The sequence below is a fragment of the Vulpes vulpes genome, chromosome 16, assembly GCF_048418805.1.
Source record: "Vulpes vulpes isolate BD-2025 chromosome 16, VulVul3, whole genome shotgun sequence".
In the NCBI taxonomy this organism is placed as follows: Eukaryota; Metazoa; Chordata; class Mammalia; order Carnivora; family Canidae; genus Vulpes; species Vulpes vulpes.
Window position 1 is genome coordinate 85,482,121 of NC_132795.1, and position 22,751 is coordinate 85,504,871.

Below are 22,751 nucleotides of genomic sequence, written 5' to 3' on the forward strand. Positions count from 1 at the left end.
CCAGCAGACTCCACACTAAGTACAGAGGCCAACGCAGGGCTTGATCCCACGACCCGGAGATCATGGCCTGAGCTGAAATCAAGAGCTGGATGCTTAACTGACTAAGCCCCCGAGGCTCCCCAGGAATCTTAAGTTTCTGACGATATCATAAAGACATCATGCCAATCCTCAACTGAATGTTGGGTATGTGTGAGAAAACAAATGCTGTCTTTAAATGATTGGTTTTTGAGTTTTCTGTTTGTAGCAGCCAAATTTCCAATACCACCCATGACCCTAGCAACATGAAGCGACACCATTCATTCAATAATTATCCCGAATGAATGACCCAAATGAGAAACATGAAGACCTCATCAGGGTGATACAGCCCAGTAGTAAGTAGCTGCTGCTGTATGTAAGTTTGTGGAGAAATTTTTCTTTGGTTTCTTTCTTCCTTGACCCCTCAACACACGTCTCGCTCAAGCTCTCAGCCGCCTATCTGCCTTCTAATAACTGCTTAGGTGTTACGTGTCTGAGAGAGCTGGCGGGGAAGAGTGCTGGCCATTGGATATTGGGACAGGACTCCTGAAGAACAAACCTGGTGGCGGAAAAAAACCCACGCAGACGTGATGGTTCCTATTTCCAGAGAGTGGCCTGCCCAGATGCAGCATCGGTCACAACGAACTAGCGTTTCTGTAGGTAATTTGACAAAGCACTTCGTGGACTTTACTTTTTTAGCTGCTGAGGCCCAGTAAAGCGAGATGATTTGTTCAAGGAGACAAATTGACAAGGGACAGGGACAGGATTCATATTTTTCTGAGTTGTGTTTCCTTTCCTGAGCCAAAAGAGGTCTCAGGAACTGCACTGAGGAGAGCCTTCTGGGTACACGAGAGAAGAGGTGTCAAAGACAAATTTCACTAGTAGTTAAATCCAAGGAGAGAGAGAAACACTGAACTCCTCTGACATAAAAGGCAGGAAGGTGTTTTGGTTTGGTTTTTCCTCTTTAAATAGGCTCTACTCCCAGTCAGGAGCCCAGCATGGGGTGATCCTGAGATCAAGATCCTGAGATCAAGACCTGATCAAGAGCCAGATGCTTAACCCACTGAGCCACCCAGGCGCCTCAAGAGGCAGGAGGGCTCTTAAACATGCAGGGAGGGGTGTCTACTGGGAAAGTACTTGAGGAGACTGGGAATGGGAAGGGGTGGAAGAGCTGGTTCCTGTGATGAGACCATTTATGTTTGCTAGCTGGCACTTAGGCTGCTCACCTTCCAGAGGGATGGAGAGATGGTGGATGGTGGTGGTGGTGGTGGGGGGGGGGGTTGCTATCTTCCTTGATAATTACATTTCCAAGGGATGGCTCCCGGGTCCTGGAGCAGGACACTGCTGGGTGGTGAAACTGGTGAGAACCTGGGAGGTGATTTACAACTCAAGGCAGCAGGGAAAGAATTCACCATTGCAAGTTTGCTAAAGTGCTCTAAGAAAAGGGAGATCAGGGACCTAGGGTCAGGAAGGAACCCGTCTCACGTTTACAGTCAAGGTGACAGGAACTTTAAGGCCATCTGGGTCAGAGGGTGGCTCCCCCTTCCTTGCTCTCCAGGAAGCTAGAGGTCTCAGAAGTCCCCATCCGATTGTTAAAAGGGGGCAGCTTTATCAGGGGACACACAGGGACGTGCTGCAGGAGGGACTCTGACTTAGAGCCTCATCCTGCCAGGTGATTATCTCCTCCTCCGCACCTTGGCTTTCCAAAGCCCCGTGGTAAGGCCCTGCAGTTTTCTGGCCCAGTCTCCATCCTGGGGCCGAGAGTATTCATCGAAGCAACATGCCCAGGACAAACGCTTCTACTTCTCCAGGAGAAAAAAACAGATGCTTTCAGCTCAGGTTGGAGTCCACGCAACAGGGGGGTAGAATTGGAGGGGTGGGGAAGGGAATTCTGTAGCCCAACTATAGGACCCAGGGACCCAGAATAATACCCCCTTCCAGAAATCACCATCACAAAAAGCCAATCCTGTAAGATCCCATTGCCCGCAGCAGCAGCAGCAAAATGAAAATCTGGGTGGCGGGCCCTCGGGCTGCTTGGGGGCTGTCCTTTGCTCCGAGGGGAGGGGACTGTGCTGACCTTAGAAATCCAGGTCCGGGGATCCCTGGGTGGCGCAGCGGTTTGGCGCCTGCCTTTGGCCCAGGGCGTGATCCTGGAGACCCAGGATCGAATCCCGCGTCGGGCTCCCGGTGCATGGAGCCTGCTTCTCCCTCTGCCTGTGTCTCTGCCTCTCTCTCTCTGTGACTATCATAAAAAAAAAAAAAAAAAAAAAAAAAAAAAAATCCAGGTCCGGGGAAGTAGGAGCTGAAGGTATTTTCTTTTCCCCTTGAGGCTCTGATGTGGTGTTTTTGTTTTTGTTTTTTTTTTATTAAAAGACCCAATATGGTCCCCTAAAGCTTCTTCACAAAGTAGTGCATTTTTAGAAAAGACAAAGGCGGGGTGGGGTGGGGGGAAGAGAGGGTGGTCCCTAAGGAGCGGTGCCCCGAAGCGAAGCCTTTCTTCCCTCCTTGGAGAGCGCTGGGATTTTCTTAAAGGTTCTTTCTCCCCCCTCCCCCCCACTTTTTTTTTTTTTTTTTTTTTGGTCCTCGACCTCTCCCTGCGTTCTCCAAAGTAGAAACAGACGCTTGTCCCTCTGGTGCTCCCATATCCATCTTCCCTGCCCTCCATCCCTTGCAAATACCGAGGGTCTCTCTTTGGGGTCGCCTGCACCCCCCCACCCCCGCACTCCCCCCGCAGGGCGGCTAGCCCGGCGCGCAGGGGCCGAGGAGGGAGCCCCTTCCGCCACACGGTGGCGCGCGCGAGCCTGCGAGAGCCCGGGAGGCACCGCTCGGCGCCGCCGTCCCGCGTCCCGCCCCGCCCGCGCGCCCGGCCTGCCCCGGCGGGAGAGCAGGGGGCGCGCCTCGGGAGCCGCGGAGGCCACGGGCGGCGGGGCGGCGGGCTGCGGGCGGCCCCGGCTGCAGGCTCCTCCTCCTGCCGGCCCGGCCTCCCCTCCCCTGCACAAGCTCAGGCTTCGCGAGCCGGAGCGGCGGCGGCGGCGGCGGCGGCGGGGGAGGAGCGCACAGGCCGCCGCACGCCCTAGCTCGGCCGGGAGCGCAGGGAGGCGGGGGCTGCGCGGGCCGGGCCGGGGAGCGCGGGGCGCCGGGGGCGCGGCGGGGCGGGGCGCGGCGGGCGGGGCGGGGCGCAGGGCGGCGGCCCCGGGCGCGGCCCCCGGGCGCCCCGCACCATGGGCTCGCGCCGGGTTGGGACGCGCCTCGGCGGCGGCGCGCGGGGACGGCGCGGTAGGATGGAGGCCCCGCGCGACCCCTGCCGCCCCGACCCCGCGGCCGCCGGGCGGAGCCGCTGACTCGCCGGAGCGCCCCGCGCTGAGGACCGAGGCGGCCCCGCGCCCGCGCCCGCGCCCGCCCTCGCCTCTTCCTGCCGCGCGCACCTGCCCCGCGCACCTGCCGCCGCGCCGGGACCATGTCGAAGGCGGCCGGAGCGGCGGCGGCGGCGGCGGCGGAAAGTTGTCCCCCGGGCCCGGGCGGCCCGTCCGCCGCCGCCGCCGCCGCCGAGGACCTGTCCAAAGTGTCGGACGAGGAGCTGCTGCAGTGGAGCAAGGAGGAGCTGATCCGCAGCCTGCGGCGCGCCGAGGCCGAGAAGGTGAGCGCGATGCTGGACCACAGCAACCTCATCCGCGAGGTCAACCGCCGCCTGCAGCTGCACCTCGGCGAGATCCGCGGGCTCAAGGTGAGCGCGGGCGCGGGCGCGGGCGGTGGGGCCCGCACCCCCCCAACAGGTGATGCTCCCGGGCAGCCCCCCTCCCCCCCCCAACAGGTGATGCTCCCGGGCAGCTCCCCCCTCCCCCCCCCGACAGGTGATGCTCCCGGGCAGCCCCCCCCCAACAGGTGATGCTCCCGGGCAGCCCCCCTTCCCCCCCAACAGGTGATGCTCCCGGGCAGCCCCCCTTCCCCCCCAACAGGTGATGCTCCCGGGCAGCCCCCCCCAACAGGTGATGCTCCCGGGCAGCCCCCCTTCCCCCCCAACAGGTGATGCTCCCGGGCAGCCCCCCTTCCCCCCCAACAGGTGATGCTCCCGGGCAGCCCCCGGCTCCCCGGCCCCAGCCCTTGGGAAACTTTTCCGAACTTCGGAAGCGATCGGTCCCCTCCCCGGCGGGGCTCCGGCTCCGGCTCTGCGGTGGCGGGAGGAGCGGGAGGAGCGGGAGGAGCGGACGCACCTGCACGGACCTTTATTCTCCTCGGACTCCGGAGAATCCGTGGTCTGGGGGCCGGGTCGCAGCAGGGGCGGGGGAGCGAAGGAGCGAGTGCAGGCACCTTCGTCCTGGGGGGGGGAGCGGGTGCTCTGCAGCCCCGGCGGGGAGGGGGCGCCCGGGGAGAGGCGCGGGCGCCACCCTCGGAGCTGGCGGGTGTCGCCCCGTGCAGAGGAGCTTGAGCTCGGCCTCTCCGTGTGTTCCCTGCTCCTCTGCTCCTTCTCCACAGGTCAGATGGCGGCGGCATCTGGGGTTCCTTGACCCCCTTTGCCCGTTCACCTCCAGTTCGATCATAATGTCCCCTGGCATTGAGGGGGGGGCGAGGGGATTTGAAAGGTACAGCCCCAAGTGGCAGCCAGGGATGCCTGCTTTTTACATCAGCCCTCCCTCTTTGCTATTAGAAAAATAAAAAAAGAAGAAGAAGAAGAAGAAGAAAAGCAAAACCCGGCAACTTCTTTCCTCCCTGGAGGGCCCCCGTGGGCCGGCAGGGGGCCTGCCAGCGGGGCCGGAGGAGCCGGGCCGGGCCCCGCCCTGCCAGCGCGCCCCGCAAACTCCCCCTGCTGCGCACGCCGCTGCCTGCTCGTATTCCTTCCTCTCATTGTTCTGCTTTTGTTTATAGGAAGCCAGACACAAACGCAAACACTGCAGGGACTTCAGGGAGCGAATTCCTGCAGGCACACGCTGTTCTTGTACCCTTGCACTCCCACCCCACATCTCGGGCTGTAGACACTTTGTTAGGGCTCCAGCTCTGGGATTTGGGGGCAAAGAGGGGCGGATGCTAAGATGCTCACCTGGGGGTTGGGCCCGATGCAAGTGGAGATGGCCTTCCCGGGGCGCCAACTCACTGCCACATAGTTCCTAGAGTGGGGTGCAGTTAGGCAGATCCCACAGTCAGGAAAATCCCAAGGCTTACACTCTCCTTTCGTTTAATTCATTACTAATGGAGTATTTATTAAGCACCGGACTCTTGGGGAGTTGGAGGCAGGCTGGTGTAGTGGGAAGATCATTTCAGAGGTGGTTTTGCATCTAGAATCCTCATTTGCCAGGAGGGTGAGCTTGGGTAATTAATTTATCAGAACCTCATTTTAGTCATCAATAGAATGCAAATGATAATAACCATCTCCTGGGGGGGCGCGACAGTGCTTTATGATAATGGAGGGGAAGCTTTAACCCTGGACTTGACTACAAAACAATGGTAGATACAGTCATCAGGAGAGTCCGGGTGAATGCAGGGGCGTGCGTCTCCGGGGTTGGGTTTCTTAGGTAAAGCTGGACAAAGCTATGTGGTTCATAACCTTCCAATTTAATCTTCCATGGTTTGAACTATAATGTAGCTTGGAAGAGTTTTTAATTAGGTAATTAATCAGTTTCCCAAGGATTTTAATAGTATGGAGCATTGACATCGTAGTTCAGAAATACTTGCGGGTTCTCTTGGGTTAAGTGGATTGCTTGTGTGTGTGTGTGTGTGTGTGTGTGTGTGTGTGTTGAGGGGGGCCCTGGGTGAGTGGTGGGGATGCCTAATCTTCAATCTAGTAGCTTCATTTAGAGAAATACCTATGAGGCCAGCTAAGGGCAGTTTCACCCCAAGTAGGAGGGTCTCCTGGTGGTCAAGATTCATGACCTGAAGTCAAAAGACTTCCCTGTCCACCTCCTTAACAAGTTTGGCAAGGTGAGGCTGGTTACTTTCTGATGCAGCCTCTACTCCTCCCTTCCATCATCCCTGGCCAGTTATGTCAGAGCCTCCAGGGCCTGACGCCCAGCCCTGAGGGGTTGTGGTAAAGCCCTGCTGAGACACCAGCCTGCTCCCTCCTATTCATCATCCTCACCCAGAACATCCCTGGACACCCTAATGATCCATTAGTGTGGTCGACTGAATAAATGATCTGTGCACTTATTTATTTTGGCTTAACTAGAAGGAAGGATTTTTTGGTTTTGTTTTTGGCTCTGATGGTTTGGGAGTCCCAGTTGAGGATGGTAGATTTAGGGTACTTCAGGCCACAACGCTTCTCTTTTTTATGTTCCTTTCTGTGATCTGCTTTTGAAATTGCATCTAAGTATTTTCAAGGCTACCAGGTGGTACTGCAGCTAGAGAGACGGGGAGATGGGAGCTAAGTTTTTCCTTTGAGGGGCCTGTGACTGGATCCAAGCACTGGCCGACTTGTGAGTGTTTCAGCATTTCAAGGGTAGGGCAGGGTGGGGCTGCGCGGAGATAAAGGATTTGGAGTCTGACAATTTGGGCAGCCTGGGCAAGCTGTGAACCTCTCTGAGCCTCAGTGTTTTCATCTGCTAAGCGGGGATGCTAATTCCACAAGAGGTTTGATGAGGATTAAATGCTATGTAGATGAGGTTAAATAGCTTTCTCAAGGTCACACAGATACCGGATGTTGAAAATGGGCTGACTTTCTTTTCTTTCAGCTAGTTGGCATTCTCTGGTTAGAACGTGTGATCCTGCAAGGGGGGAGAAAGGGGATTCTGGTTCTGATGCTGTAAGGAGTTGGAGTCCGAGAACCATGTCTATGCACTGCTGAGCATATAGCAATGTTCAGGTTGCTCTGACCTGGGATTTCAGGGGCCAGGGGGCAGATTTGGGGGGAACTGAATCTGTAGATTTCTTATGCATCACATTAATGTTCCTCTCTGCTCCCCAACACACCAATCCTCCTCCGCCCTGCAATGAAGAAAAATAGCCAACTGGAACAATTCTTTAACCACAGATACAGTTCTCGAGAGTCTCACGTATGAAGTTTTGAGAGGCATGCAATGAGGTGGGCTTAACCTTTTAAAAGTCCACTTCAGACAGATGGATAACATCTGGTGGCCAGTGGCGATGTTAAAGGGACACTTGGTGTTTTGAAAAGGAAACCCGCATCTTCATGTGGAAGGTTTGAGGAAGCTGGATTATAAGGTTATTATCAAATCGGTTGCTTAGCTGTTCCACAGAAGGGAAAGGAAATAGCTCAGAATTGTATCCCTAAGAATATTATTTACTCTTGGAAGAAGGCGTGATAAAGAAAGCTAAATAGGCCATTACCTCTCTTTTTTTTTTTTTTTTTTTTTTTTTGCCATTACCTCTTCTACCTAAACTGGAATTCTGGGAAGTACACATGCTTCACTCCATTTGGAAAGACATTAGCTCCATGAGGCAGCACAACTCCTATTTACTTCCCAGTTCTGGAGAAATCAGGAAAAGCTGTGGGATGATCAAAAGGAAGTATTTTCAGATGGAAGTTCATTTAGTTGGAGAAGAACATGACTTGAACTTTCTATGACGTACCAGGATTAAACTAAATGTAAGAATAATTTTTGAAGCTTGGAAAGATTAATTTTTTTTTTTAGTGTTATTTTCTCAGAGTATCCATACCTTCTGATTTCCCTTAAAGCATCAATGTCAACAGATCATCTACTCTCTTATGACAGACTCCTACGTAGCAGAGGCTTACTGAGACTACAATATGACATTTTTTTCCTCCGGATCCAGAGCCACATCCTGTTTTGGCCACAGGCCTAGGGCTTTAAAGAGTTGATCCATCCATAAACTCATACTGTTTACTGTACACAAGGCACCATGCCAGGCGCATCAGTTTACACAAAGAAAGACTTTAGAATGGACTCTGCCCCCACCCCCCAGAGGCTAAGGTAGCCACATTTGAAAAAAAAAAAATGCCCAATGAATGCTTACAGGCATTAAGTGGTGAGTGGCAAAGTTACTTCATTCATTCATTTGTGCTTGTCTCTGCTGCATGTCAACCGCTGTTCCAGCGTTAGGGGAGACTTCTCAGAGGAATCTCTCCTCTTCGGTGAGTTCATATAGGGAAGAGGACAGTATTTTCTAGTTGGGAAGCTAGATACAGGTGGGAGGTGTTTGGAGATGGCCAGGCCTGAGATCAGAAAGTGGCAATGAGAAGGAAGAGGTGGGCATCAGAAACAAGGAAACAGAATAGTCGGATGCCAAGAGTTAGAATTGGAGTTAAAACCACGCTGTGCGAGATCTTCTTTCTCAGGCCTCGAAAATGACTCCCACGTTAGGCCCAAGATTGTCAGAGGGTGCAGGGTGTGGTTGGCAGATGTTATATATTTATTTTCTCACCAGTATCAGACAAAGTGTTGGAAGGAATCTGAGTTTAAGGGGATTAAGTCTCCTCTGAGTGCCTCTAGTTCTCTGTTGGAAGACTAGAGGTTTTCTGGCTTCATAACGCAAAGGAAAATCTTAGGTAGCAGCTCTATAATACCACCCCCTGGCTCATCCCTACCAAACCAAGATGCTTCTAGAAACGGTCCCTTTACTATTTGTGTGACTGGAGAATAAAGGGGGACTTCACAATGCATTTTCAAAGTTCCTTGGTTCAGGTGTCTACAGTGGGGGTGCTGTGTTCTGGACACGTAGAGGTGGACAGAAGAGATGAGGTCACCATTCTTATGACTAGAGTCTGGTGAGTTCTAATAGCCACACTCAACCATATGTGATTGTAATAAGGGCCACAGAGGGAAAGTGAAAGGGATAATTGTAGAGCATATAAGGCCACCTCCTTTACTTATATTTTTAAGGATTTTACCTATTTGAGAGAGACAGAGTGAGAGGGAACAGGATTTTACCTATTTGAGAGAGACAGAGTGAGAGGGAACAGGAGCTGGGGGAGAGGGAGAGGGAGAAGCAGACTCCCCGCTGAGCAGGGAGCCCGACGCAGGACTTGACTGCACGAACCTGGGACCATGACGTGAGCGGGAGGCAGGTGCTTAACCGACCGAGCCACCCAGGTGCCCCATGGTGATCTGCTTAAGATAGAGGGTAGTGGTCAGGGACGGCTTCTGTGGGGATGTGACTATGAAGTGAGGCCTTTAGGTTGTTAGGGGAATGCATTCCAAGAGAAAGAGTGGAAGGACTTGTTCCTTGGGCCTTGAAACCAGGCCAGTGTCGGTGGGGCTCTGTTGGGGGTGGGGGGTAGGTCCCGCCCTTTCACGGCTGTCCTTCGTGCAACCCACTCTCCTCTCCCTCCACCTGGATCAGCCTGGTGGCCTCCTCGCTGATCTCTCCTGACTCCCACCTTTGCCTGGTCTCCTTTTCTTCTATCCCCTCCTCCGGTTTGTTTTCCGCACAGAACTATGGTGATTCTTTATAAAAGGAACCTGTTGTGTCACTCCTCTGTCCTCAGCTCACCAACAATCCAAAGTCCCTCCGTGGCTGCCAGGGCCCAGCATTAGCCAGCCCTGCCACCCACCCTGTTGGGTCTCATCTGTCCCAGCTCTGTTCTCCTTGCTCACTGTGCTTCAGGCACCCTGGCCTCACTACCACGTCAACCATGTTGGTCTCAGGGCAAATACCTGCCCTTCTCTCTGCCTGGGATCATCTTCCCTCAAACATTTGCTCCTTCATTTCACCCAGGTCTTTGTTCCAGTGTTCTCCTCTTCAGTGAGGTGCCTTCTCTTAAAAAATAGTTTTCTTTAATCTCCTTTAGTTTCCTTCCCAGCACTTTTCATGGCACGGCATTGTGCTCTATACTTACCTTATGCCAGTTTTTCCCACCAGAATGAAAGCCAGAGGGTGTCAGGGTGTTTGCTGTGTCCCCTGACACCTGCCTCGCACCTGGGCCGGTGCCTGGCACATCGTAGATGCTTACTAAGTGGTTGTGAATGAATGAGTGGACCGCCGTTCGTGCGGGAGAAATGGGCCAGGTTAAGAGGATTGGGGGTCTGGGGAGACTGGAAGGGTTTTGCACTTGGTCCTAAGGGTAGGGAGGTTCTTTTAAGGAAGGTGAGCATGGGAGTGACAAGATGAGATAAATCTCAGAGGTGGGGTTCAGAAGACCCGTTTGACTCAGAAGTGAAAGGGGAGGGAGAAGGAGAAGCCAGACATAACCACAGGCTCTTAGGAAGAGCATCAGGATGGGCGGAGGTGGCATTTGCTGAGGGGTGCAGTTTGGGGGGCGACTTTGGAAATCCCGCAAGAGCTTGGTGTTGCTTGTGTTTCCTGTGGGAAGCCCAGGAGATGCTCAGGGGGGACAGCCAGTGGGGCTTAGACGCGCGGGACAGAAACGCCACTAGAGGGCAATTGTGCTGGTCCCCCGTGGGATCCGGGCTGTTCCTCTCCTGCCAAGGGCTGAACACCCCACCCAGCAGTGCTTGTGTTTGTGCTGATGAGAGCTTGTCGCCTCAGAGCCTCAGAGTCGGAAGCATTTCTCAGATCCCAAGCAGCCAGTTTCTCCCTGGAAGGTGGGGCAGGGATCCTTGGTTTTTATTGGTTTCTTGTTAAGTAACCGGCTGCTCCCTAGATACTGGCGGGGTGGCCTTGGGAAGGCCAGCTCTGAGGTCCAGTTCCCCCTCTGTAAAAGAACCATAATAATCATTATCCCCCCGATATTTTGTGAACATTCGATCATACAGGTAAGCACCGGACAGGGAGCGTAACCAGTGCCCACGATTGTTGTTTTAATGCCAGTCATCAGCTTCTCACCTCCTCTCAGCTTCTCGCCTGCCCCCTCACATCCCACATAGTCCACCAGTTCCAGCCTCCCTGCCAGCAGGTCTGAGCCTGATGATGCCTCAACTGTGCACCTCCCTCTTTTCAGGACATCAACCAGAAACTCCAGGAGGACAACCAGGAGCTGAGGGACCTCTGCTGTTTCCTGGATGATGACCGGCAGAAAGGCAAGAGGGTGTCCCGGGAGTGGCAGAGACTGGGCCGCTACACGGCCGGGGTGATGCACAAGGAAGTGGCCTTATACCTGCAGAAGCTGAAGGAGCTGGAGGTGAAGCAGGAGGAGGTGGTGAAGGAGAACATGGAGCTCAAGGAGCTCTGCGTGCTGCTGGACGAGGAGAAGGGCGCGGGCTGCGCGGGCAGCCGCTGCTCCATCGACAGCCAGGCCAGCCTGTGCCAGCTGACGACCTCCACGGCGCCCTACGTGCGGGACGTGGGCGACGGCAGCAGCACCTCCAGCACGGGCAGCACCGACAGCCCCGACCACCACAAGCACCACGCGAGCGGGGGCAGCCCGGAGCACCTGCAGAAGCCCCGGGCCGAGGGCAGCCCGGAGCACCCCAAGCACAGGAGCACCAGCCCTGAGCATCTCCCGAAACCCAGGGCCTCCGGGACCCCGGATCACCCGAAAGCGCTCAAAGGACCCAGCCCCGAGCACCACAAACCCTTGTGCAAGGGCAGCCCCGAACAGCAAAGGCACCCGCACCCCGGGAGCAGCCCCGAAACGCTGCCCAAGCACGTGCTGAGCGGGAGCCCGGAGCACTTTCAGAAGCACAGGCCGGGGGGCAGCCCCGAACACGCCAGGCACAGTGGGGGGAGCCCCGAGCACCTGCAGAAACACGCCCTCGGTGGGAGCCTGGAGCATCTCCCCAGAGCCAGGGGCACCAGCCCTGAGCACCTCAAACAGCATTACGGGGGGAGCCCCGATCACAAACTCGTGGGCGGAGGAGGCGGCGGCAGTGGCAGCGGCGGAGGCAGCAGGGAGGGCACCCTCCGAAGGCAGGCGCAGGAGGAGGCGTCACCCCATCACCGGAGTGTCTACAGTGGCATGAACGGTGGGTCAGTACGTGCTGGGGAACCGCTTTGGCTGGGGCGACGCTAGAGAGTCATGAACCGTGGAGGGCTTTCCAGCCACGGTAGGGAGCGCAGGTGCTGCCTAGGGAGTGGGTTGGGGACCCGAGCCAACTTTTGCTTCCGAGGCTCCCTGTGTTTCTTCGCCTCGACTGGTTTTAGTTTATACAGTTCCCAGTCAAGTAAGCCCGGCGAAGTCGGGGGATGAGGAGTCAGGGGAAGGAGAGAAACAAGAATTCAGGGCGAGGTGTGTGGGTTTGGAGAATAAAAGAGAACCCAGCTAAGGTTTTCTGGTCTTGAGCTGGAGTATTTTCCTAGCTGTGTACAGTTTCCCACTGGGGTTCTCAAGCAACGGCTGACCAAAAGGTTTTTTGAATCCGGTTCACAGCTTATGTGCATAAAGAAAGGAATATTTATTATGAGAAACAGTAACACTGGAAAGAAATACGGTGTCCCTCAACAGGCTTGATGCCACGTTGCCTGAATGCCTGTACATAGGCCTGACTTTTCTACCTTGATTTTGTCCACGTGTTGGGGGAATTTCCCTTTGCAGGAGAAACACATCAAATGATTTCCTTCCATGCTCTTTCAAAACCCACCACCCTCTCCCTGGCTCCCTTACACATACTTTGAAGAGCATGCCCTTTTACACTGCGAGCCAGCCTCCCCGAGTTGTGTAAATGTTCCTCCTGAAAATGTACAGATGTGTTCAGACACTCCTTTGGTTTCTAGAGTGTAGTAACGTCCACTGCGTTTGCTGGGACAGCTCTAACCCTGACCCTGAGCCTTTTAGAAGGAGTTAAATTTTCTGCATCTTGGTTTAAAACCACTTTGAATACCAAAGAGGGAGGAAAATCATCTCTTAAAACAAAGAAAACCCCCTCCCAATCCTTTGATGTTACTTATGGTTGAGTTGGAACTAACGTGTTTGGTTTTATAAACTGTAGGGGGTTTTCATCCAAAATACCTGAGGTTTTCTGCTTTATTGAAAGCTGCTGCCGAGTCTGTGCAGTCGGCTCTGAGCAGTGGCGGAGGCGGCCAGTGTGAGCAGTGAGTGACACGAAGGGGTAAATTGTCAATATTGTACCTGGGGATTTACCTGTTGGATCCCATTTCATCCTAATCCTTTTCTCCTGATGCTGAAAATTGACTCCTGAAGCTTGGCTTCTAATACATCCAAAGTTCTTTTATGTGCAGATGGAATTGGAAAGGATGGGGAAGATGGGATGCTGCCCCTTTTTGGGTTGGGTTGGGAAGTGGAGGCCGGGAGAAGCAAAGTCAAGTGTGTGCAGAGGCCCCCTGGCTGGCTGGCTGGGGCCCTTCCTACGTTAATTGCACCCTCACTCCCTCTTTCCAGGACTGGCCCAGAAGCCGCCCTGATTGCTGTGGGCAGCCTTGGCTGTGCTCCTCTCATGAGAGATGAAAGTCATTTACAAAGATATTTTAGTTATGTTACCCTGATGAGGTGAGCCGTTAGCCGTGAAGCTGGTCTTCAGGAGGTGATGGGTTAACCGGAAAATTGAAAAATGACTTTCCGATTTCTCAATTTCTTTGTAATTGAGCATGTATATTTGTGCACTATTTTAGGGAAACTTTGTATCTTGACCTCCCCCCAAAAAAATTTACTTAGGGGCCAGGTAGTTCATTTACGAAACAATTCTTTTCTTTCCCAAAGTGCTCGTTGAAAAAAAGAACGCCTCAAGTTTGATCAAGACATGATTTAACTGACGAGAAAAGATTTCAAGTGCAATTTTTAAGCAATACCTTGCATAAAGGTATATTTCTAGATGAGGATGACATTACATCATGGCTTATTATTGCCTGCATTCAGATAAACTTATTGATCGAGCAAATTATTTTTAAAATGTAACCATTTTATTTGGCTAAAATTTCTGTATAACAGATGCATCATTTAGAGTGACATTGTATTTTATTCTTATGTTTACTTCAGGTTTTCTCATTCTTAAGTGACAGATCTGCTGACAGTTGATATCCTCACCAAAGTATATTTGTGGTACATTTGCATTGCATTTTTATTCAATAATTAATTGGAAAATGAAGTGGCACAAAGAGGTGTGTGTGGATCATCAGCCTGTAAACTTGGGTGCTGGTAGCCTGCATGTATCCTGCCGTTACAAATTAATTTTTGATATGGTTGCTAAGCCATGACTTTTCATATTTTTAATCCCCCCACACTTCGGTTGAATTGTTGGCCTAGAAACAAGTGGGAACCAATAGCAAGATAAATCCCAAATTGCAGATTCATCGAGTCATTTATAGATTCATTCTGTTTGGAGTTTGTGTGAGATAATGAATGTTTTGGATGAACACTTGCACGTTTTTGAATGAAGAAAGAGTAGGTGAAAGCAGGTGGAAGTAAGTCTGCATTATGGCAGAATGAAACGGAAAAGAAACACATATGGGCATAATATTGTCTTACTTGTAACGTTCCTTCCAAAAAGACACATGTACCCCCTGAGGGAACATCAGTGAAAACAATTACTGTTTTAGTTGGTTGTGCCTTGGACATCGTTAAGTCTTGGTACAAACTCAGTGGATGAAGTAGTTGATGAACTGGGTATCCAAGAGTTTCCTTTGGTTAAAACAGTTGGCTTAATTTCCAATGGGATACAAAGGTGAATGTGGGGTACTTTTCCTTTCTTAAAAATAGCTAAGACTGTATAGCCTCATGTAAATGAGTAGCTGATTAAAGAACAGCATAAAGCAAAGACAAAACAGAAAAATAACCCCTCCAGATTGAACAACATGCTCATGAATTCATTTACTTTTTTTTTAGAAGTTATTATTCAACTGTTTTTTTTAATTTGCAGAGAATTCCATGCGCAAAGAGGAAGTAGATTCAACACCCTTACATCTAGACATTATCTGTTGTTTATCGACCTTTTGAAAAAGTTGCCTAATTATCCTGGTGGGTCTCGTTTACTTTGTGGTCTTAGAGCATGTCCCAGTGACCAGTAGCTTCACGCTGTCCTTCCGCAGCACCCTAGCCAAGGAGAGCACCCATGAGGAAACTATGGGTTTGTGTCAGGCCGGGTCCATTTAAACTACGTTCGGCCTTGCTGGATGGAGTGTCAGGGTTGTGTGTGTTCAGCTTCCTCCTGAAAGCTTCTTAGGGCTTCCTTCTTTGGTGAGGGATCTCTAGATAGAGCAAGTTGTTTCTCCTACCAGTTCTTTCTCTAGAGCAGGGCTTCTCGACAGTGGCACGACCAGGTAATTCTTTGTCGTAACGGTTTGCCTTATGCATGTTAGGAGGTTTGGCAACATTCTGGGCTCTGAGCAACCCCCGGTTTGTGATCATTAAAGATGTCTCCAGACATTTCCAAATGGTCCCAGGGGGGTAGGGGAATGGCTAAAATTGCCCCTGATTCAAAACCACTGCTTCAGAGAGAGCAGTGTTTTTCAACCTGGCTGCAGATTAAAATCACTGTGGTAGCTTTGAAAAAATGACCAATGCCTGGGCCCCACCTGCAGATACACATTGAATTGGTCTGGCCCTGTGTACGTTGCAGAAAAGAGCTCCTCAGGTGATTCTAATGCTCAGACCAGGTGAAAACCACTCCCTGGGTGAGTGCATGTTGTATAAGACGGGTGGACGTGTGTGTGGAGTGGTGAGGAACTCAAGCTTCTTGGGAAGACGAAAGCCAACATCCTTCCTTCCATTGTTGAATTCCAAGACTGAGAAGGACTGGCCCCAGCAGGTACTATGGAACTTCAACCCTCGACCCCAGACCAAGGTCCTCAGATAACACCTTTGGGGTGCGTGTTGAAAATTTGAGTTTTTGGTGGATGGGATTTTTAGGTGAACTTGGGGGAAACTCTGGCATATGAGTAGATAAGAGCTACTTGTTCAAGGCTTCACATCCAGACTGAAAGAAGCACGTGGATTTCTAACCCATTTATAGTGGATGCCGATGGTGCATGTAGATCAAGTAACGCCTGCGATGCTAATGAATGTTTCCCACTGAGAATACTGCGTTTCACATCTCCCACCTCATAAGTTTTACTCTGAGTTTTTGGCTTTCTCCTTATTCTCTGTTGAGGTTATTAATGAGTGAACGAAAAACGCTGATAACACAAAATGACCTTCTACGAGGGGTAAGATAACCTGCAAGTGGAAGAGCCCAGCAGGAATTCTCTGAAGCAAGGTTGTCTGTAAATTAAGTAGTGGTGCACTATAGCATGAGTAATTGCTCTCATAAATCTTTTATTTTGCTTAGAAAAAGTCAGAACATCATTTATGAATGATTTTGGACAATAGGAATTAAATGTCTCCTGGGAGACAAATTCTAAGTTACAGAATACCAGAACTGATTTAAATTGAGGACCTCAGAGTGTTGTTTTCTATTGTGTGAACTGACATGTAGCTGGTAAAAGAAGTAGATGATGCTTTTTGATCCTTAAGCTTCAGTATGGCAATCTGGTAGTTTTAAACATGCTTCGATAGGACATCAGTTTAAGAAGGTCTGAAAAATAGAACCAATTATCATACCATACTTGTGTATGCAAAGCATAGTGCATTTTTCATGAGAATACATTTTGATTTAATGACAGAGCTTAATACTGGAAATACAGATTAAGAAATCTCTAAATATTTTAAGAGGCAAGCTATTATTGGAAAACCTAGATGGCTTAGAAAGGTATTTTCTGGTAGAATTTAAGGTTTTCAACTCTACTTGCAATAAGAAAGGTATAAAAATTCTTTTAAATTTAGGGGACCATTTTCTTTTTTCCAGAGGAGATGATCTGTATCTATAATCTATATGTGTGTGTATGTATATATTTTTGTTAATAAATAAATTTGTACCTGAACAATATCAGACATTCAGTTTGATTCTATTTGGTCAAACCAGATGCATCCAGCATCCACTCATGGAAGCCAGTTGATGCCACGAAGTCCAGAGTCCCTTTCACCTGATTGCGGTCATGTTCTTTAGACCCAACTGAAGTCCATTAAATGTTTGTATTTTTGGCTCGTTGCCAGAAGATGTAACAGGAAAAAAAAAATCATTTAATTAGTGATACATTTATCCTCTTAACAGAAATAATTTAAAACCAAGCAGGAGAAAGTGCAAAGTTACGGTGAGTATTCCATTTGATGGACACCTTTTCAGAAGTGTCAAATGAGTACAAATACGGTGATCTGCCATAAGGCTATACATTCACTCACGGTGATGATAGATTATTCTTGGAGGCAGTGGTGTAGGGATCAGTCAAGCTCCACTGGTCAGAAAAAAGAATGTGACGATGAACTTTGCCAAAGCTTTAAAAATAGCGATAATAAAGTTTTACTTGTGTAGTATCATTGGGCTAGTGTATGCTTGATGGAATAAGTTTTCCAGACAAATGTATGACCTTAGGCTCTAAAACTTTGTAAATTGTAGCCACGTCGGATGCTTTGAGGCCTCCTTTGCCCCTATGGTAGATAGAACCGTGAGTCCCTTACATCAGCTGGCCCCACATGGCTATTCTTTTCTTTCTCCATGTTTACTTTCAAATAATAGGTTTGCAGTCACTTCAAGTAGCAGTATGCCAACAGCAGTATTCCTTGCTGCCCTCAGCAAGCCTGACTTTAACTTATTTTCTTTCTCATTGCTGTTTCTAAATTCTGTTCTCTTTCTAATGCCTGGTCATACTTTGGGAAAGTAGATAATCACACTGATTAGAATTGTTTTTTAAATAGGAATGAATGATGTTAAAGTGTCCTTCTGGCAGTAAGATGCATGAGCTATAGTGCATGGTCCATGTGTCCTGCATTGGTACATACTTTGGCTTTTCAAGGTTCCTCTTGGCTTATTTTCTGGGTAGTGACTATACTTAAGGGAACTCAGATATTTCTGTAATATAAGAAATAATTGCCTTTTGGATACTTGAGCACAACCAAGTTGCCTTTAATGCTATTTTAGTACATAACGTTCATGGGACATATTGTGTACTTCTGAAAAATTATTTTAGATTTGATTCCAGGAAATATTAAGAATACTTTATATTCTGAATATTTAAGAAGTTAAGAATGTCTCATGTTGTGAAATGAGCCCATTTTCAAGAATCTAGGATATTTTGAGATTCAGTATCAAGAGCAGACCATGGGACACTGGAGAATCCAGGCATGAAATCTCAACTCTAATTTATAAAAGTCTCTAGTCCACAGGAGAATGAAGTTCAGGTTATTGCTGCCCCTGACATAAATGACCTCATCTTTAGAGTGCTGTTCAAGAGTTTGCAATAAAAAGAGTGGCTGCTCTTTCTGAGACAGAGCATCTTTAAGCAGAAGAGGTGTTAGAGAAAGTGGCAGAAAAATAGCAGGTTGCATTATCACCCTTCTGCAGGCAATACTGGTTTGTCTTCCTTAAGATAAAAGACCATAACTGGCTCTTCACACACGGCTGGATGGTGGTCATTTACAGTTTTCACCTAACAGAGAGTTGCGAATTATAGAGTTTCCATACCTGAGTCCTTATGGAAAGGTGCAGAAGGACTTGGGATATGGTCTTGGACGTGGATTGGAATGAGGCACACATTTAATTACCAGATGAATGAAAACTCCAATAATATTTTAGTGTGTTTTTTTTTTTTTTCCTTCAGATTCTTACGTAGGCCTTTGGTAAGCTTTTTGTAAGAGAGGGTATGTTAGAGAGAAGGGTTGGGTTTGGTGATTTCTCAGACTGTTTTAGTTATTTGTATTCTGTGCACATACCCACATCATATTTAGTATTCTTGTATGTGTACTTAATAGAACATTAAATGTATTGAATTTCAGTCTATTGAATGACTTTTTTTTTATACCTCTTTCATTTTTCAGCTACATAAAAGAAAGTGGCGAATCTTTACATTTTAAAAATCTTGCAAACGTGTAGAGCACTGCTTCCGGCTGCTGATATAGTTAAGGGATAGAATGTTTTGGTTAACTTTTGGCCACAGACTCCAAGGTCTCTGATGCTTCTTCGGTGAGATGGCTTTTCTAGTCCAGTGTGTTCATCTCTGCACTAAATTCATAAATTTGTCTTCTAGTCTTTTTTTTTTTCCTTTTTAAAGGAAATGGAAAGGTCTTCTCATTTTCCATCCAATTTATTTAAAAAGATTTTTAAAAAGTTTATTTGAGATAGTGTGAGAGAGTGTGAGCATGAGCAGGGTGGAAGGGCAGAGGGAGAAGTCGGCTCAGATCCCAGGACCCTGGCCATGACCTGAGCCGAAGGCAGATGCTTAACCTACTGAGCCACCCAGGTGCCCCCTTCCTTCCAATTATTAAGGGGTCTTTTGGGTTTTAGAAGATATTCCTAATCTAGGCTGTGTATAGCTACAGCTTCCTGAGTGTCTGTAATTACTAGTTGGCTCAATATCGATGAGAAGCATGAATTGCATGTGGGGACATGGTATGTATGTGTGCTTACTAGTAGAAAAACCTAATTAGTGATGAATATTTACATGCAAATATATGCACACATATATGCATAGGTGTGTATGTTTTAATTCAATTGAGAATGAGTTTTTTTAATGCTGATGAATAGAAAGAAATTAGGACACTGTGGTTGTATTTAGTTCAGGAAGTCAGAGAATCCTAGAACTTAAATCTGTAAAGTACTCTGTATTTTATCAGTTTAACTTTCCCATTTTCTGGAGAAAATTGACTTCCAAAGAAGTTCAAAGAATTCTCCAAGGCCAATTGCCAGTTAGCAGAAGGCTAAAATCAAGCTGATTCACAGGGCACAAAATTTGTCTTATAAGGAAGACCTTTAATCTTACAGATTTGAGGCCGCTTGAAGTAGGGGTAATGTTAATTATGAAGATCCTAAATGGAAGAGAGAACTGTTCTTCCTCCAGTCCTGTTGGATAATCCTGAAAACCAGAGTCCTGCAATGATAAGAATGAGACAAGGTGAATGACCAGTAGAAACCAGTAGAAACTGGTTTAGAAGACCTGATGGTCTAGCAGGAGAGCTCATATCTGTTGCCTGGGAACCTCTGATTATGCCAGATGGGGTACATGGTTCACAGCTCAGTGGTCAGCTCCTGAAATGCAGTCTTAGAAGGAGTAGCCTCAGGCTAAAACCTTCCTGCCCTTTTTCCTCCTACGTGGACTCTTCCCCACTTCAAGGCCATATTCCTTCCACATAAATATTCCTGGGATGATGGACTGACCTTAGTCTTGTCCTCACACATCCACTTGCATTCACTGCCAAAATGCTGGGTGTCTGGAGAAGTGTCAGCTCCTGGACTGCAAGAAACAGAAGGGAGAGAGACCAGGAGCAAGAGGATGGGCCAGATGGCAACACCAACTGCTCTCAAGGAGTTGTGTTTTTTAATAACTCAGCTTGCTGCAAACAAAACTAATTAAGCCAGTTATTCTGATTTATGCTACTATAGGCAGAAGTAGAGTACACTTACATTACACTTTTGATGGCATTTAAAAGGTCAGAATATCTGAGTTGCAGATTCCTGTTCGAAGCAGCCTGGTCTGTTGAACCACTCTTGAGAATTCAAATTAACCATGCTCATTAATTCAGCATCTCTTCTCTTTCCCTAGACAGCAAGTGCCAGTTCACCCAAACAGAATAATAAGACCCTGAAAGGCAAGTTATTAGTCTTATCTGCAGATGATGGATTAGATGCAGCTCCCAGGAAAGTGAGCCAAGAGTCAACTTAGAGTAAGAAAGTACGAGCTAGCAGACAAAGGCGGTGTGAGGGGATGAGGCCATGAAGAATTTCAGAGGGTCTGTTTGGCAGCGGGCGTCCTTCTTAACAGGCACCTGTCTTACACTCATGGGGGCCTCTTGCTGATTATAAGAACCCACCAGAATTGTCCTGGTCGTGAAGCCGTGGTGGTAGAGGCGGTGGCGGCAGCGGTGGTGGGGAGCTAGCTGAATTTAGATGCATATTTTACATGTGAGGGTACTTTGGAAGAGAGTACACTTAGCATTATGATCAATTAGAGGTCTAGAAATAAACATTATCCAGGTGGTTTGCCATGAATAGCTCCCCCGGCATAGTGACATTCATGAGAAACCGTTTGGCACCATCAAGCTTTTCAAAATTTGTGGAAGAACAGACTTAAAAATTATTTTTATGGTGTCCCTTTAACATTAAACTGAAGACCAGTACTTCAGTCCTTCTTACCTTAACACTATGTGCCACGTGGTTTTCACCCCAGTCTCTTTGGCTTTCCCTGTGTGTTCTCAAAATTGCCCACTTTGAGGTTTGTTGGCCTACCACGTAAATGTCTTTATTGGAAACCTTGTTCTCACCAGAGTCTATACAGCCATGTATACAAAAAACATTCATTTTAAAAAGAGCTAGGCCTGTTACTATTGAACCTTTTCACAAAGCTTATTTGGTTATTTTTATATTTGTAGGTATCTATTGGATTTCAGATATTAAAGTAATATGTAAATAACCATCCTTAAATTGGCATGTGGCATTTAAACTTTATTTAAAGCCTTAAAGCAGTGAAACAACTTTATAAACCTCCTTTAGCCAAGTTCTATTTTAATTGTGAGTAGAAATGATAGGTCTTTTAAGATGTATTTAAAGATCCTTAAAAATAAAATAACGAGTCAAAAAAAAAAAAAAAAAAACCCACCAAACTAGTGTGATGCACTAACTCCTTAAAAGGCATCAAGAGACCGGAAAAGATGCTCAACATCCCTCATCAGGCAACTGCAAATCAAAAAGACAAGAAAGCATAAGTGTTGGCAAGGACGTGGGAGTAAAGGAACCCCCGTGCACCGTTGGTGGGAATATAAATTGGTGCAGCCGCTGTGGAAAACATTTGGAAATAAAGTCAGACTAAGAAAGACAAATCTGATATAATTTCGTATGTGGAATCTAAAACAAAACCAATGAATAAACAAAAACTAGAATCCAGATCTGTAATACAGAGAACAAAGTGATGGTTGCCAGAAGGAAGGGGGGAGTATGGGGGGATTGGGAGAATGGGTGAGGAGGAGTAGGGGATCCAGGCTTCTGGCTGTGGAGTGAATAAACCTCAGGAATAAGAGGTAGAGCCTAGGGAATGCAGTCCGTGGGACTGGGATAGAGCGTGGTTGTACGGTGACAGCTATGCTGGCGGTGAGCGTGGCCTAATTAACGGAGAAGTTGGATCACTATGTTGTACCCCTGAAACTGGGGTTAACTGTTAACGATGTGTGTCAACTATACTTGAGGGTTTTTTTTTTTTTTTTTTTTTTTTTCAAAAAAGTGGTGAAGAGTCCGTTACATAAGTACATTGCTGGACAATATGCCCCTAAAGTTGTTCTCGTGGAGTCCCCCAGCTTGTTGGAGTCCCCACAAATTCAATATAAATAATTAAAAAAATTAAAGGCATCCTGGCACAATTGCCCAGCTGGTGATGTGGATCTGTGGGATTGACTTTGCTTCTTTCTTGCTATGTGACCTTTAGCACACCACCACCTTTTGTGGGCAAAATAATTTCTCCCTTGAGTAAGGGGCTCCGGATAGGGAATTGTTAAGTCCATAGTCCCAGAATTTAAGTTTTCCAGATATAAAGGACCTAAAAATAAACTTGGAAGTGCCAGCTTTTTACTTTTGTTAGGCGTGCACTATAAAATCATAATCCTCATCTAACACTATCATTTCATAGAAGATCATTTGGATATTTAATGCAGGAAAACATATTTACTAAAGGTCAGTCCTTCTCCCTAAAGAGATAGCTGGCAATGTTGTAGGGCTGCAACTCTGTTGAACATTTTTTTGGAATAATGTGTAGCCCAGAGTTCAGATTCAACAATGCAATACCAGGTACATTTCCAGTGTCCACTCCACTCGGGGTACTTTATCGCTGCCATCATAGGAAATCTGGTTTCCCCTTGGTATGTTTGTTGATAAACAGAATTCTCAGAGTTAATTCAGTTTCCCTTAAGCACAGTCCGTGTGACTCAGTGGAAGCCAGGATTCACAATCCACATATCACTACCA

General features: G+C 48.3%; 1 protein-coding gene across 7 annotated transcripts in view; it reads left to right on the forward strand.

The window, feature by feature from the left end:
* Window positions 1–3,348: 3,348 nt before the first annotated feature.
* The window catches only part of CCDC85A (coiled-coil domain containing 85A), a 191,689-nt gene continuing 172,286 nt past the window's right edge, over window positions 3,349–22,751 (forward strand). For 3 of the 7 annotated variants that reach the window (XM_025992785.2, XM_072741624.1, XM_072741626.1), the window contains exons 1-2: window positions 3,350–3,739; window positions 10,823–11,786. In XM_025992785.2, coding sequence (XP_025848570.2) covers window positions 3,473–3,739; window positions 10,823–11,786 — 1,231 coding nt within the window. In that variant the 5' untranslated portion in view covers window positions 3,350–3,472. Of the gene's footprint in view, window positions 3,740–10,822; window positions 11,787–13,159; window positions 16,638–22,751 lie in introns of those variants that run through there. The other 4 variants (XM_072741622.1, XM_072741625.1, XM_072741628.1 and 1 more) reach the window with 3 other exon arrangements.